Genomic DNA, 13972 nt, shown 5'->3' with positions numbered 1-13972 from the left:
GTGGAGCTAATCTACAGAACAAACAGAAAACTGTTCAACTTCCATCGTCTCCAGTCCAGATCCAAGGTCGTCCCATCCTCTGTCATCGAATTACAGTATGCAGATGACGCATGTGTCTGCGCACACTCGGAGGCCGAACTCCAAACCATCGTCAACACCTTCACCGAAGTGCACGAGAGCATGGGCCTTACACTAAACATCCGTAAGACAAAGGACTTTTACCAATCTGCCCCTGACACACAGTGCTGCTCCCCGATTATCAAAATCCATGACGAGGCCTTGGACAATGTGGACCACTTTCCAAACCTCGGGAACCTACTGTGTACAAGGGCAGATGTCAATGACGAAGTCCAGCACTGCCTTCAGTGTGTCAGTGCAGCCTTCAGTCACCTGAGGAAGAGAGTGTTTGAAGACCAGGACCTCAAACCCAGCACCAAGCTCATGGTCTACAGAGCAGTAGTGATACCCGCCCTCCTGTATGCTTCAGAGACATGGACCATGTACAGAAGGCACCTCAAAGCACTGGAGAGGTACCACCAATGCTGCCTATGCAAGATCCTGCAAATCCATTGGCAGGATAGGCACACCATCGTCAGTGTTCTCGCTCAGGCCAACATCCCCAGCATCGAAGCTTTGACCATGTTCGATCAGCTCCGATGGACGGGCCACGTCGTCCACATGCCCGATACGAGACTCCCAAAACAAGCGCTCTACTCGGAGCTCCGACACAGCAAGACAGCCCCAGGTGAGCAGAGGAAACGCTTCAAGGATACCCTCAAAGCCTCCTTGAAAAAAGTGCAACACCCTCACCGACACCTGGGAATCCCTGGCTCAAGACTGCACAAAGTGGAGGAAAAGGATCCGGGAAGGTGCTGAACACCTCGAGTCTCTTCGCCGGGAGCAAGCGGAAGCCAAGCGCAAACAGCGCAAGGAGCACACGTCAACCCAAGCATCCCACCCACCTGCCCCTTCAACCACTGTCTGCCCCACCTGTGACAGAGACTGTAGGTCCCGCATTGGACTCGTCAATCACCTGAGAACTAATTTTTAGTGTGGAAGCAAGTCATCCTCGGTTCCGAGGGACTGCCTAAGAAGAGAAGACATTCCCACCTAGCATTGTATCATCAGCAAACGTGGATATATTACATTTGGTCCCCTCATCCAAATCATTGATATAGATAGTGAATAGCTGAGGCCCAAGCACTGATCCTCACGGTACCTCACTAGTCACAACCTGCTAATCCAAAAATGACCCGTTTATTGCTACTCTCTGTTTTCTGTCCGTTAGCCAATCCTCAATCCATGCTAATATATTACCCCCAATCCCATGAGCCCTAATTTTGTTTAATAACTTCTTGTGTGGCACCTTATCGAGTGCCTTCTGAGAATCCAAATACACCACACCCACTGGTGCCCCCTTGTCTATTCTGCTAGTTACAAATTGAAAAAACTAACAGATTTGCCAAACATGATTTCCCTTTCATAATTCCGTGTTGACTCTGCCCAATCCTATTATTATTTTCTAAGTGCCCTGTTACCAGGTCCTTAATAATAGATTCTAACATTTTCCCTGCTACTGATGTCAGGCTAACTGGTCTGCAGTTACCTGTTTTCTCTCTCCCTCCTTTCTTAAATAGAGCATTTGTTTCAGGAAAATGACAGAGTTCACATGAGGCGCATGCAAGGCAATGTGCATGCAGTCAATTGCACCCTGCATCATGGGGAAGCCTGCAATCCTTGCAAACCCGCAAAGTTGCTCTAACTGTTGGTCTCTGGCCAGAGGGAATAAAATGAAGCTATCACTCTGTGTATAGAGAGCCTCAGTGACTTTCCTTATGCAGCAGAGTACTACAAACTGCGAGATGTTGCTTATATCTCCAGAAGCAGCCTGGAAGGAGCCAGAAGCATAAACGTTAAGAGCCACAGTCACCTTGACAGCCTTAGGCAATGCGGTTCTTGCCCTTCTTTGAGGTGTAGTTGTGACTGCAGCAGTTGGCAGATTTCAGTCACAACCTATTTAGCGAAGCAAAGGCATCTCAAGCATTGGTCTTCTGTGAAGTTGAGGTAAGAGAATTGCTCCCTAAAGACTCTCAGCGGATATGGCCTCCTGCTGAGAGCCCTTCTCCCCTTCCTCCTCCTCCCTCTTCTAGCAGCTCGTCCTGCTCTGCGTGGCCTCTCTTCGTTTTCCCAGTCATGCTCAATTCCAAGAGGAAGACCTACTGGGACATCCATGCCTGCAAGCAACTTGTTTCAGCGCAAGCTTTTAAATGAAATCCTCTGGCCCACTCCCACCATCAGCAGCATCCCCCCACCCCCTCCATTTGCACTAAACAGCCCGTCACCCATGCACCATCCATTGCACGTCTGTCCAATGGGTCCCATCGTGTATTGACATTCATCGTGAAACAAGTGAAAGGGCAAGTTGACATTTGGGATGCAATAATGTACAAGATGTGGAATTGGTGCTAAGCAATAAATTCTTTGGGGGCTAAGTTCGATAGCCCCCGAAAATGGGTGAGGGGATCGCGATGAGCAATTGTTCGCGCCCGTTCATGCAGGCAGCATGCCAACTTCATGCTGCCTGCTCATTTCAATGATTTCAGCATGCAGCCAATGCTAACCGCACCGTTGATTGGCTGCACATATCAGCGGGGGGCCAAAATCGTTTCTTGCTAGCACCAGTTAAAGCTAGTCTGCACTGCTTAAAGCTAGCCTGCATCTCTTAAAGGGGAGGTGCATTGTGGCTGGAGCAGGTGCTGGATGTCGTTGAGGAAGTGAATCTATCATAGAAACATAGCATTCGGCCCCTCGAGCCTGCTCCGCCATTTAATGAGATCATGGCTGATCATCCAAATCCAGTACCCTGTCCCTGTTTTCTCCCCATACCCCTTGAAACAGTGAAGAATGGCACAACATGGCAGAGAGTGGGCTCCAAGGTTTTTGAATGCTGCACTGGAAGCCTTGGTGGAGGAGGTGGAAAGGAGGAGAAATGTCCTGTATCCGCAGGGGGCCAGGAATCTCTCCAGACAAATGCTCAGAAGACAGTGGGAGCAGATAGGCATGGAGGTCAATGCCAGGAGCCAAGCCCCGAGGACCTGGACGCAGTGCCGCAAGAAGTTCAGTGATCTAACACGAGTGGTCAAGCTCAGAAACTGCATCTTCAAATGCCATAACCTACCTACTGCACCACTAGCCTCAACCACTGCTCAATTCACCACACTCCATCACTCATCTACCAACAATCTCTTTCAATCATGACTCATACCTCACATTCATAGCTTCACCTCACCCTCATGCACTTAGCACTTCTGCAAGCCTCACACCCATATCTCACAGCTTGAACACACTACCAGCTATTCAACCATGACAGCCACATCAGCCAAACAGATTGCACGACACTCACTGACACACTTCCCTCTCTCTTGCAGGATAAGTTAGTGCACAATCGGAGGCAGCAGGAGATAACCGGTGGGGGAAAGGTGTGCCTGCATGTTCTAACCCCCATGGAGGAGACAGTGCTGGCCATTATGGGAATGACCATTGCTGAGGCCGTGGCCAGCGGCGGGGCTGAAACCATCAAAGATGACGGAATCCTCATACCTAATCCTCCTTCTCACATCCCATTTCCCCCTCATCCCACAATCTCTACTGATTTACAAGCTGCAGATGGTGAAAGCATGGACCTCCTACTTCCCCCGCCCCCTCCCCTCACTACAGACTTACCCTTGTGCTTTTCTCCTTTCAGATTCCCAGAACTGCAACCTGCCCAGGCATTGGTGGAAGAGCAAGAAGTCAGTGATGATGAAGAAACACCATCACTCAATTTCACACTTGCAGCGATCAGCTCAGATACTGACACTGCGCATAATTTAAAGTGTAGCATAGAGGTGGGATCTGCACATGGTGAGACACCAAGCAAACGTGGCCTGCAACCAGAGCAGGAGGCAAGGATAGTGCAGGTACCAGCTCGCCGGAGGGCGAGGTCGCACGCAAGGACTTAGATGAGGACTTCGATGGGACAGGCTACAGAGGAAGGCTGATGGGTATGTACAATGAAATGCTTGTTGCATTGGGAAGCCTGCCAGAAAGCCTGGGTGCAATGTCAAGGAGCATGGAGGAGTTCGGCACCAATTTGGCACAGGGCCTTACATAGAGCTTGGAGCCCATCCTTTCCAGCATGCCAACTCCATTAGCACACTTGTGGACCCAATCATGATGGAGCGTCTGATGGCCAATGTCTCAGCTTCCATTGCAGCACAAGCAGCAGCCATCCAACGTCTGAGTGCTGCAGTGAAAGCTCAGACTACTGTCATCGTGGCTTGGGATTCCAGTGTTCAAAGGGGCTTGCAGGGTATCACAGCAGTCCAGCAATCTGTCCTCCAACAGATTAGTAGGATTGCTGATGCGCCACCCTAGGGAAGTGGCAGTGGCTCTATGGAACACGAACCTGCTGTCCTCTCTCAGAATGACAGCATTCCTGCTCCCACCCCTGCCACTCTGCCAGTGCCCTTACTGTTGCCTGTCAGCCAGCCAGCCCAGCCCATGCAGAGATGGTGCAATCCGCAGCTGGGCCTTCTAGGCCCAGAGCTGCTCGAGGTTATCCTCCAAGGCCGTCTGCAGTCTCCCCCACTGAAAGTCAGCAGCCTTCCACCAGCCATGCTGCAGCCACTGGGGTAGCACTGCGTAGGAGCACTAAGAGAGGCAAAGGCACAAGGAAGATGGACATGAAAGGAATGTACATGGGTGATTAGTTTACGTTTGTGTGCAATATGGCATGATCTGATTATAAATTTGATTTGGAATGTTTATTTTGTGTTGGCTTTTATTTTTGCATTGTGGTCAAGCAGACGCTGTGATGGTCAGTGACAGAGGAAGGTAAGGTGTGGGTCTGTGAGTGAATGAGGAATTGGAGTTACTTTTACCGGTATCACACTCGGATGAGTTCTTCATGTACAATCTAGACACAAAGGGCATGAAATTCGGTAGCGCCCATTTCGGGACGGTAATGCTGGCGAGGCGGGACATCCTGCACCCGGCGAGGAAGTCCCGCCCCAGCCGCAAAATTCACCATACCGCCCCGCCCAGGAAGTGGAGTGCAATGTCGGGTGCTCCATTTCCTGGTGGGGCGGTAACCGAGGCGATATCGGGGCATGATCGGCAGTGCTCTGCGGAGGTTCCACGGAGCACTGCCGCATTTCAATGCCCCTCCCTTCCCCACAGCGGCCCGGGGCGCTAATGGCAGATGCAAAGGAACCGAATTTTGCCCCCAACGTCTCTGTTTAGGTTGCCTCCTCCCTTCCCCTTCCTCCTCCTCCTCCTCTCCCTCCTCCAGCTCCTCTTCCTTCTCAGCTGCTCACTGCATAGCTGGTGGTAAAGGCTGTGCCCTCATGATGGTGAGGTTGTGCAGCATGCAACAGACTACCACGAATCTTGGCACCGGCTCTGCCAATTACTGCAGGACTCCTCCAGAGCAGTCCAGGCAGCGGAAGCGTTCTTTCAGCACGCCAATCATCTGCTCTATTGCATTTTGCAGCATGGCTTTCATTGTATGTGTGCGTGGGTTGTGCACTGGAGTCATCAGCCATGTTGTCAGCGGAAAGCCTTTGTCGCCCAGTAGCCACCCTTTGGTTCATCATGGTGGCTCAAATACAGCTGGCACAGCGGATTGCCGCAGAATGAAGCCATCATGACTGCGGCCAGAATACCAGACATTGAGCTGAATGATTCACTGCCTATTGTCGCACACCAGTTGAATGTCGAGGGAGTGGAATCCCTTTTGTTTCCTGTATATGGCAGAGTTGCATGCAGTGCCCGCAAACCGATGTTTGTGAAGTCAATGGCACCCTGCACTGTGGGTTTCAGAGCTCCTGATGGCCCCCCCAAAGGCTGCTCCACCTGTACTTGTGCAGGGGCAGACTCGGCCATCGGGAGACAAGGCAGCATTTCAGATACTGACAGATGGGGAGGCAATGGGTAAGAAATGGGAGTGCTTTGAGTGGAGTTCCCTCTTCCATGTCCCTTTTCGCCATCATCCCTATCCTGGGCCAGCACCACATCACTCCCACCAATCTGCTGGAAACTAGCTTGGTGAAGATCAGTGACGTGTTGTAAGACCACAGATAAGATACTGTCACCCTGTTTAAAGCAGCAGACAAGTTGGCATCCAAAGTCTGCAGGGCCGTAGTCATGGCTTGTATAGACTCATTTGAGAGCCATGCTTGAAGCTCATGGAGGTGGCCAATTCTTGCAATTCCCTGCTCCACCAGTCCCCTAGTGATCGAGTTGGACTCCTTCATCCTCTCCACTATTTTGGAGAGTGTGTGTGGCACATCTGTCAGTACCTGGCTAAGTTGCTGATGCACCTCTAGCATTCTCCTTCTCAACGATAGCCCCTGGGGTTCAGCATCTGTGTCCAGCTGAGCATAGCTTGGAGAGGATTGCGCCGCCGATGGGGACTCTCCACATCTGTCCCTGCCACTAGTGTCTACTCGTGCTCACTTGTGAGGTGTGAATCACCAGGCGAAAAGCCAACAAACTGTCGAAGTGAACCCACCAAAGTGACAAGTATTTATACTGGTGCATGACTGTACCTCCTGTGACGGTGCAGCTTCAGATGTAATGTGGTCCTCTGAGGAATCATCCTCATGGATGTCCAGTGACACTTGCTGCACGCGTGAAGGCCCTGGAAGACAAAAGAGAGGGATATGAAATAGTCATGGCAAAGTCACAATCTTGACAATCATCATACTCAGTCTTCTCATCATTCAGTCATTGATGAAACAAAGTCAGCATATGTGTGTCAGAGATATTTGTAATTCTGTCACCAACTATCTGCGAGTTCCCTGCCTCTGGATCTCCGATTGAGAGGAACGCAGATGTGCCATTTATCTCCAGGTCATCCTCCTCTGCTCTGTTAGCTAGACTGTTTGTGGCGGCCCACCTCTATTCCTGTCTCTCTCCCTTGTGTTTTGCACTTTTATCTCCTACATGGGGTGAAAAAACAGACCTGAAGGTTAGGTATTTACTCAATGGACACAGTGCATTTGGTGAGGGTGACTATGAGACAGATGCATCACATTGCATAAGGATTGGGGTGAGTGACAATGGTGGATGGATAAATGGGGAAGTGAAGGATGGGTACTGCTGAAAGTTTAGTGGGTGTAAGAAGTGATGTGATGGAGTACGCTTGGCAAGACAGAGTGAAGGGGAGGGTCTTAAAGCACAGGTGAATCAGCAAATGTACTCATTTTTCCTGACCTGGTTAGGTCATTAAATCGTTTCCTGCACTGCATCCAAGACCGGGGCACAATGCTTCTGCTGCTCACGTCCTCAACCATGTCTTCTTGGTGAGCGCCGCAGGTTTCTTCCTCCCATTGCTGGGGAGAAGTATGTCCCTCCTGCTCCTGACTGCACCCAGCAGTATTTCCAGGGATACATCATTAAATCTGTGTGCATCCACCGTAAACACCTCCTGGCTCCTCCAATTTCGATTGGAACATTGTCCCTTTAAATAGAGAGTTGAGATCACGTCATGTGGAAATGCATTAAGCCCATGGTGCAGCTTGTAGATGCGAAACTTGGAAGTTGAAATGTATTGCTTCAATTCAGTTGCGATTGCAGATTCTGACCCGCTGACTTGACTTTCAGGTTTCACTCACGCTCCCTGCTCGGAAGCCACCTTCAGATTAATATCGGAGCCAAGAAGTTTGATTGCCCCCACTCCCAACAACAACTTGCATTTATACAACAGCTTTCATGTCCTCAGGACATCCCAAAGTGCTTCATAGACAATTAACTATTGAAATGTAGTCACTGTTTTGTAGGGAAACGTTAGTTGGTTTGCTCACAACAAGGTCCCACAAACAGCAGTGAGATAAATGACCAGATAATCTGTTTTAGTGATGTTGGTGGAGGGATAAATATTGGCCAGGACACCGGGAGAACTCTGCTCTTCTTTATAGTGCCAAGGGTTCTTTTATGTCCACCAGAAAGGGCAGACAGAACCTTGGCTTAATGTCTCATCTGAAATATAGCACATCTGACAGTGCAACGTTTCCTTAGTACTGCACAGAAATGCCAGCCTAAATTTTGTGCTCAGGTCTCTGGAGTGGGCCTTAAACCCACAACCTTTTGACTCAGAGGCGAGAGTGCTACCCACTGAGCCACAGTTGATGTCATACAGAACCCTTAATGTTGAAAAAAAAATGTCCCAAGGCGCTTTGATCACTGATCTGAGATATGTAGTGGCCTGAGAGCAGGCTGCCTACCATCCTTTCATTATGTTTGTTTGTAGACCAAATTACAAAAGAAGTGCTGCTGAGTTCAAATGCACTGCCTTGCATCACCCTCTCAACAAGCTGCATACATTAGAGCTCAATCTGCCACAGTGCATGGAAACCTTTAGAGAGAAACCAATGGATTCCCAATGCTTGATCGATCTGCTTCTGTCAAGCATTAAAACAAATTATCTAGTTATTATAACATTGCTATTTGTGGGATGTTGCTGTGTCACATTTCCTACATTATAACAGTGACTACACTTCAAAAGTACTTAATTGGTCATAAGGCACTTTGGGATGTCCTGAGGTTGTAAAAGGCGCTATAAAAATGCCAATCTTTCCTTTTTCTTTCTTGTTATAGGGAACTACCTGTCTAAAGATAACTGTTGAAAGGTGTCCTCCCATTTTAGTATTTAAAGTCAATAAAAGACAATCATGAAGTTTCATTTATCACTGAACCATCCTGAATAAAGGCCATCCCTTTAATTGTATGGTATGTTTATTTTCCCATTTTTTTGTTGTACAGGTAAACATGAAACAATAAGTGAGGAGCTCTTGCAGACCTTTCGAACACTGAGGTAAGGTATCTCGTGATGCATTCTACAGAGGTGACATTTGAAACCCTTCTTGTTCATGTATCTGTGAGGGTTCAGCCAGCTGTGTATAATGGCAACTGCAGGAGAGTTCAGATCATCTACTGCATTTACAAACTTAGTGCAGCGGGGAACCAATGATTGACATATAACGGTGAACTGGTCAAGGCCAGTAGCACAAAATGGGCTGTTGGAAAATGGTCAGCCCGTCTTACGCCGTGCCCGATTTTCTTTTCCAGGGAAAACTGACTGCCGATTGGCTATCAGCCCATTTTGCATTGCTGGCCTTGACCAGTTTCACCCGATGTGGTCTATGAATGGTCTTGGGTTGGTGAAGGGTGATGTTGAAAGTGTCCTGGGGTGAGTTTGATGTGCATGTGCCCATCAGCAGTTAACAAAACAAATAGATTGTTAAACTGCATGACTCAAAACAGTAGCGTACAAGTCATGTCTAAATGTACCATGCTCTAAACAGATCCCATTTTGAGTATAATATCCAGTTTTGTCACTGAGACGCAGTGGAAGATATTCAAGCCCTGGAGACAATGCAGCAAGGAGCCGGGATGCTGACACATCCCCTTGCCTCCTCCCATGTCAAAGACTGAGTTATGAGGAAAGATGACAAAACTTTGGGGTATTCATCCCTGAAATGAGGTGATTGAGAAGGAAGCACGTAGTGAGTGGTATTTAAAGTAGTAAACGGTTTAGAAAATGTGAAACTGGAACACCGCTACATACTAATCCAGAACAAGAGTTCTGGTTCTAACTAGTGAAAGTCTTGTGACAGGATGTCCTTCAGAGTAGAATGGAATTCTGAGTAGAGCAGTGGACACAAAAAAAACCACTGGGTTCATTTAAGAATCAGGATGTTGTGATGGGGAACTGTCGGCTCTTTCTAGGTGGATGAGTTTAGATGGGCCGCTGGCCACGCTCATCAGTGAATTGTAAATGCTGGGAGACAGCTCTAGCTGCTTGTCTAAGCATCTGGAATCCAGTCTCCTGTTGATTGTTGAAGATGGTGCAACAAATTCTGGCCCCAGTGTAACTGTTTGTGTGCAGGCCTCCCCTTTATATTTAAATATAAAACTACAAGCACAGAATGTTTGTAATTGAAGGATTCCCTTTCTTAGGTGCTAGAGCACTATCTTGAATGCAAATAGGGTATGATTTCAATTGAATGTAATTGCTCTAGCTTCAGTGTGGTCCCTGGCTCCCATGTTAGCTGACATTGTTAACAGTTTACTCTCCTCTGGTACTGTCCCCCTCCCCTTTAAATCTGCCATTATCACTCCATTCCTCAAAAACACAACCCTTGACCCTGCTGTCCTGGCAAACTACTGCCCCATCTCCAACCTCCCTTTCCTCTCCAAAGTCCTTGAACGTGTTGTCGCTTCCCAAATCCATACCCATCTTTTCCGGAACTCCATGTTTGAATCCCTCCAATCAGGTTTCCGCTCCATCACAGTACCAAAAAGGCTCTTATCAAAAGTCACAAATGACATCCTATGTGACTGTGATGAAGGTAAACTATCCCTCCTCGTCCTTCTTAACTTGTCTGCAGCCATTGACACAGTTGACCACTCCATCCTCCTCCAATGCCTCTCCACTGTCGTCCAGCTGGGTGGGGCTGCACTCACCTGGTTCCATTCTTTTCTATCCAGTCAAAGCCAGAGAATCACCTGCAATGGCTTCTTTTCCTGCTCTCACATCATTACCTCTGGTGTCCCCCAAGGATCTATCCTCAGCCCCCTCCTATTTCTCATCTACATGCTGCCCCTTGGTGACATCATTCAAAAACACAGTGTCAGTTTCCACATATACGCAGACAACACTCAGCTCTATTTCACCACCACCTCTCTCGAACCCGCCACTGTCTCTAAATTGTCAGACTGCTTCTCTGATATTCAGTACCGAATAAGCAGAAATTTTCTCCAACTAAGTATTGGGAAGACTGAAGCCATTGTCTTCAGTCCCCGTCACAAACGCTGTTCCCTAGCCACCGACTCCATCCTTCTCCCTGGCAACTGTCTGAGGCTGAACCAGACTGTTCGCGACCTTGGTGTTGTGTTTGACCCCGAGATGAGCTTCCGACCACATATCTGCACCATCACTAAGATTGCCTACTTCCACCTTCATAACATCACCTGACTTCGCCCCTGCCTCAGCTCATCTGCTGCTGAAACACTCATCCTTGCCTTTGTTACCTCTAGACATGACTACTCCAATGCACTCCTGGCCGGCCTCCCATATTCCACCCTCCATAAACATAAGCTCATCCAAAGGTCTGCTGCCCATATCCTAACTTGCACCAAGTCCCTCCATGGTCTCGGCCCTCCCCATCTCTGTAACCTCCTCTAGCCCTACAACCCAGTCTAATCCCACACTCCTGCTCACGTCCCATACCCTTTAATATCCCACCCAGTCTAATCCCATTCTCCTACTCATGTCCCATACCCTTTAATATCCCATCCAGTTTAATCCCACTCTCCTACTCACTTCCCATACCCTTTAATATCCCACCCAGTCTAATCCCACTCTCCTGCTCACTTCCCATACCCTTTAATATCCCACCCAGTCTAATCCCACTCTCCTGCTCACTTCCCATACCCTTTAATATCCCACCCAGTCTAATCCCACTCTCCTGCTCACGTCCCATATCCTTTAAGATCTAACCCAGTCTAATCCCACGTTCCTGCTCACTCATTATCAGACAATTATCTACTTCCCTTTTAAAAGAAGTTATGGACTTTGCGTCAACATCGCGTTGTGGCTAAGAATTCCACATTCTAACCCCTCCTCTGTGCAAAGAAATGTTTCTTACCTCCCCTTTTGTTCTTTTTGTGATCATCTTAAACTTGTGCCTTTTTGTTACCATCTCACCAGCAAGTGGAAGAAAACTATTCCTATTTACTTTATAGTAGTTCTTAGAGAGGGTGCAGAGATTTGCTAAAATGGTACTAGGGATGAGGGACTTCAGTTATGTGGGGAAACTAGAGAAAGGGCTAGAGATGGCGATAGGGCTGGAAAGTGTAATTGATGTAGAAGTTCAGCCATGATCTTATTGAATTGCAGAGCAGGCTCGAGGGGTCGTATGACCAACTCCTGCTCCCAGTTCTTATGTTCTTAGAGAAGCTACGATTGTTCTCCTTAGAGCAGAGATGACTAAGGGGAGCATTAATAGAGGTGTTCAAAATTATGAAGGGTTTTTAATAGAGTAGATCGGGAGAAACTGTTTCTACTGGCACAAGGGTTGGTAACTAGAGGACACCGATATAAGATAATTAGCAAAAGAACCAGGGGGAAGCTGAGGAGACTGTTTTTGTGCAACAAGTTGTTATGATCAGTAATGCATTCCCTGAAAAAGTGGTGGAAGCAGATTCAATAGTAATTTTCAACAGGGAATTGAATATGTACTTGAAAAGGAAACATTTGCAGGGCTATGGGGATAGAGCAAGGGAGTAGGACAAATTGGATAGCTTTTTCAAAGAGCCAGAACAGACTCGATGGGCTGAATGGCCACCTTCTGTGCTGTATGATATGATTTTGGTCTTCAGAGTGATGAAAAGCTGTCAGGTCTCCCCTTAACCTTCAGAACTCTATTGAAAGATGCACTAACTTCTCTTTATAGCTGTAAGTCCTTATCCCTGGTAACAGCCTAGTAACTCTAAGCTGCACTGTTTCCATTGCTTTGATATCCTTCCATGTTCATGGTACGATGCCCCAATACTACTCCATTTTACATTTACCATAATTAGTGTATCTTGCGCTTTACAGTAAAGGTGAAAGGAGCATGAGCTGATTAAATTTGAATGCGGGAGTTGGGGGGTGGGAAGACAAGGCAATGGGTATCCCAAGGTGATGTACTGTGGAATTGCAGGATGTGAGTCGTATCCAAGATTTGCCACATGGCTCAGTCTAGGCAGAGCTGTTGGGAGAAGCAGCCAAATGGAGACGTGGGCCAGAGATTTCCTCAGAGCTGCTCCCACTCTGCAACTGTAGGTATAGAAGAAACCTTATTTACCAGCTGCTTCAGCAGGCCTGCACCACACAGTCATGATGTCTGAAGTATCAGGATTAGACTCCCCCTACCCACCAACAGCCATGTGATCTCCTGGGAGAGGCAAAAAAAAACATTAAAAATCCTACAGCCAATTAGTGGGAAAAAATGCCTGCTAAATCGTGAGAGCAGGAGGCCTGTCAGTGTCTTCTGCTGGTGAATGTTTCTGATACCAGTGAAATGTTTAAAGAGGGGGAGAACAGGGCCAAAAACATGCAAAGCTTTAAAAAAAGAATTGGAACTGCCCACTAAAGTGAACTAAACAAATTTTAGAAAAAATGTACCAGATGATAATTTTACATTTATTTTCTTTTATTTCACCTTTGAAATGTATCGGGTGACATCTTGTTCCAATCATTTACTAAAGAGCTAACTTAATAGAAAATATAATTCAATTCTTGCTTTCATAAACTCAAGTACCTCCTCTGAAATTTGCAATGTCAGTATAACTTGAAAAATGGAATCTCCTTCATGGATTCCAAACTGTTCAGGCTATGACTAGTGAAGAGAAATTGGAGTTAAATGGAAAGCTAACCATCGAATTGGCAGCTTACAATTTTTAACTATTTCACCAAAATTTTTTGAGGTTCTACTCCCAGGTTGGAGTCTCTCTAGATGGGAGTGCTGGTCGCAGAATCATGATCCTGTCCAGCGAGGCTTCACGCTGGCAGCTTCATGTTGCAATATAGAAACATAGAAACATAGAAGATAGGAGCAGGAGTAGGCCATTCGGCCCCTCGAGCCTGCTCCGCCATTCAATAAGATCATGGCTGATCATCCAAATTCAATACCCTGTTCCTGCCTTCTCTCCATATCCCTTGATCCCTTTAGCCTTAAGAAATATATCCAACTCCTTCTTGAATATATTTAATGAATTGGCCTCTACTGCCTTCTTTGGCAGAGAATTCCACAGGTTCACCACTCTCTGGGTGAAGAAATTCCTCCTCATCTCTGTCCTAAATGGCTTACCACTTATCCTTAGACTGTGACCCCTGGTTCTGGACTCCCCGACCATTGGGAACATCCTTCCAGCATCTAGTCTG

At 47.4% G+C, this 13972-nt stretch overlaps 1 protein-coding gene across 1 annotated transcript in view; it reads left to right on the top strand.

The window, feature by feature from the left end:
* The window catches only part of sytl3 (synaptotagmin-like 3), a 189476-nt gene that overhangs the window by 88509 nt on the left and 86995 nt on the right, over window positions 1-13972 (top strand). Inside the window, exon 5 of the mRNA XM_085981537.1 lies at window positions 8806-8857. Coding sequence (XP_085837663.1) covers window positions 8806-8857 — 52 coding nt within the window. The remainder of the gene's footprint in view (window positions 1-8805; window positions 8858-13972) is intronic.

The sequence above is a fragment of the Somniosus microcephalus genome, chromosome 3, assembly GCF_052327205.1.
Source record: "Somniosus microcephalus isolate GS21.2 chromosome 3, FLI_Smic_1.0, whole genome shotgun sequence".
Taxonomy (NCBI): domain Eukaryota; kingdom Metazoa; phylum Chordata; class Chondrichthyes; order Squaliformes; family Somniosidae; genus Somniosus; species Somniosus microcephalus.
The sequence above is the reverse complement of the archived record's forward strand: the minus strand, read 5'-3'. Positions and strand labels throughout refer to the sequence as shown.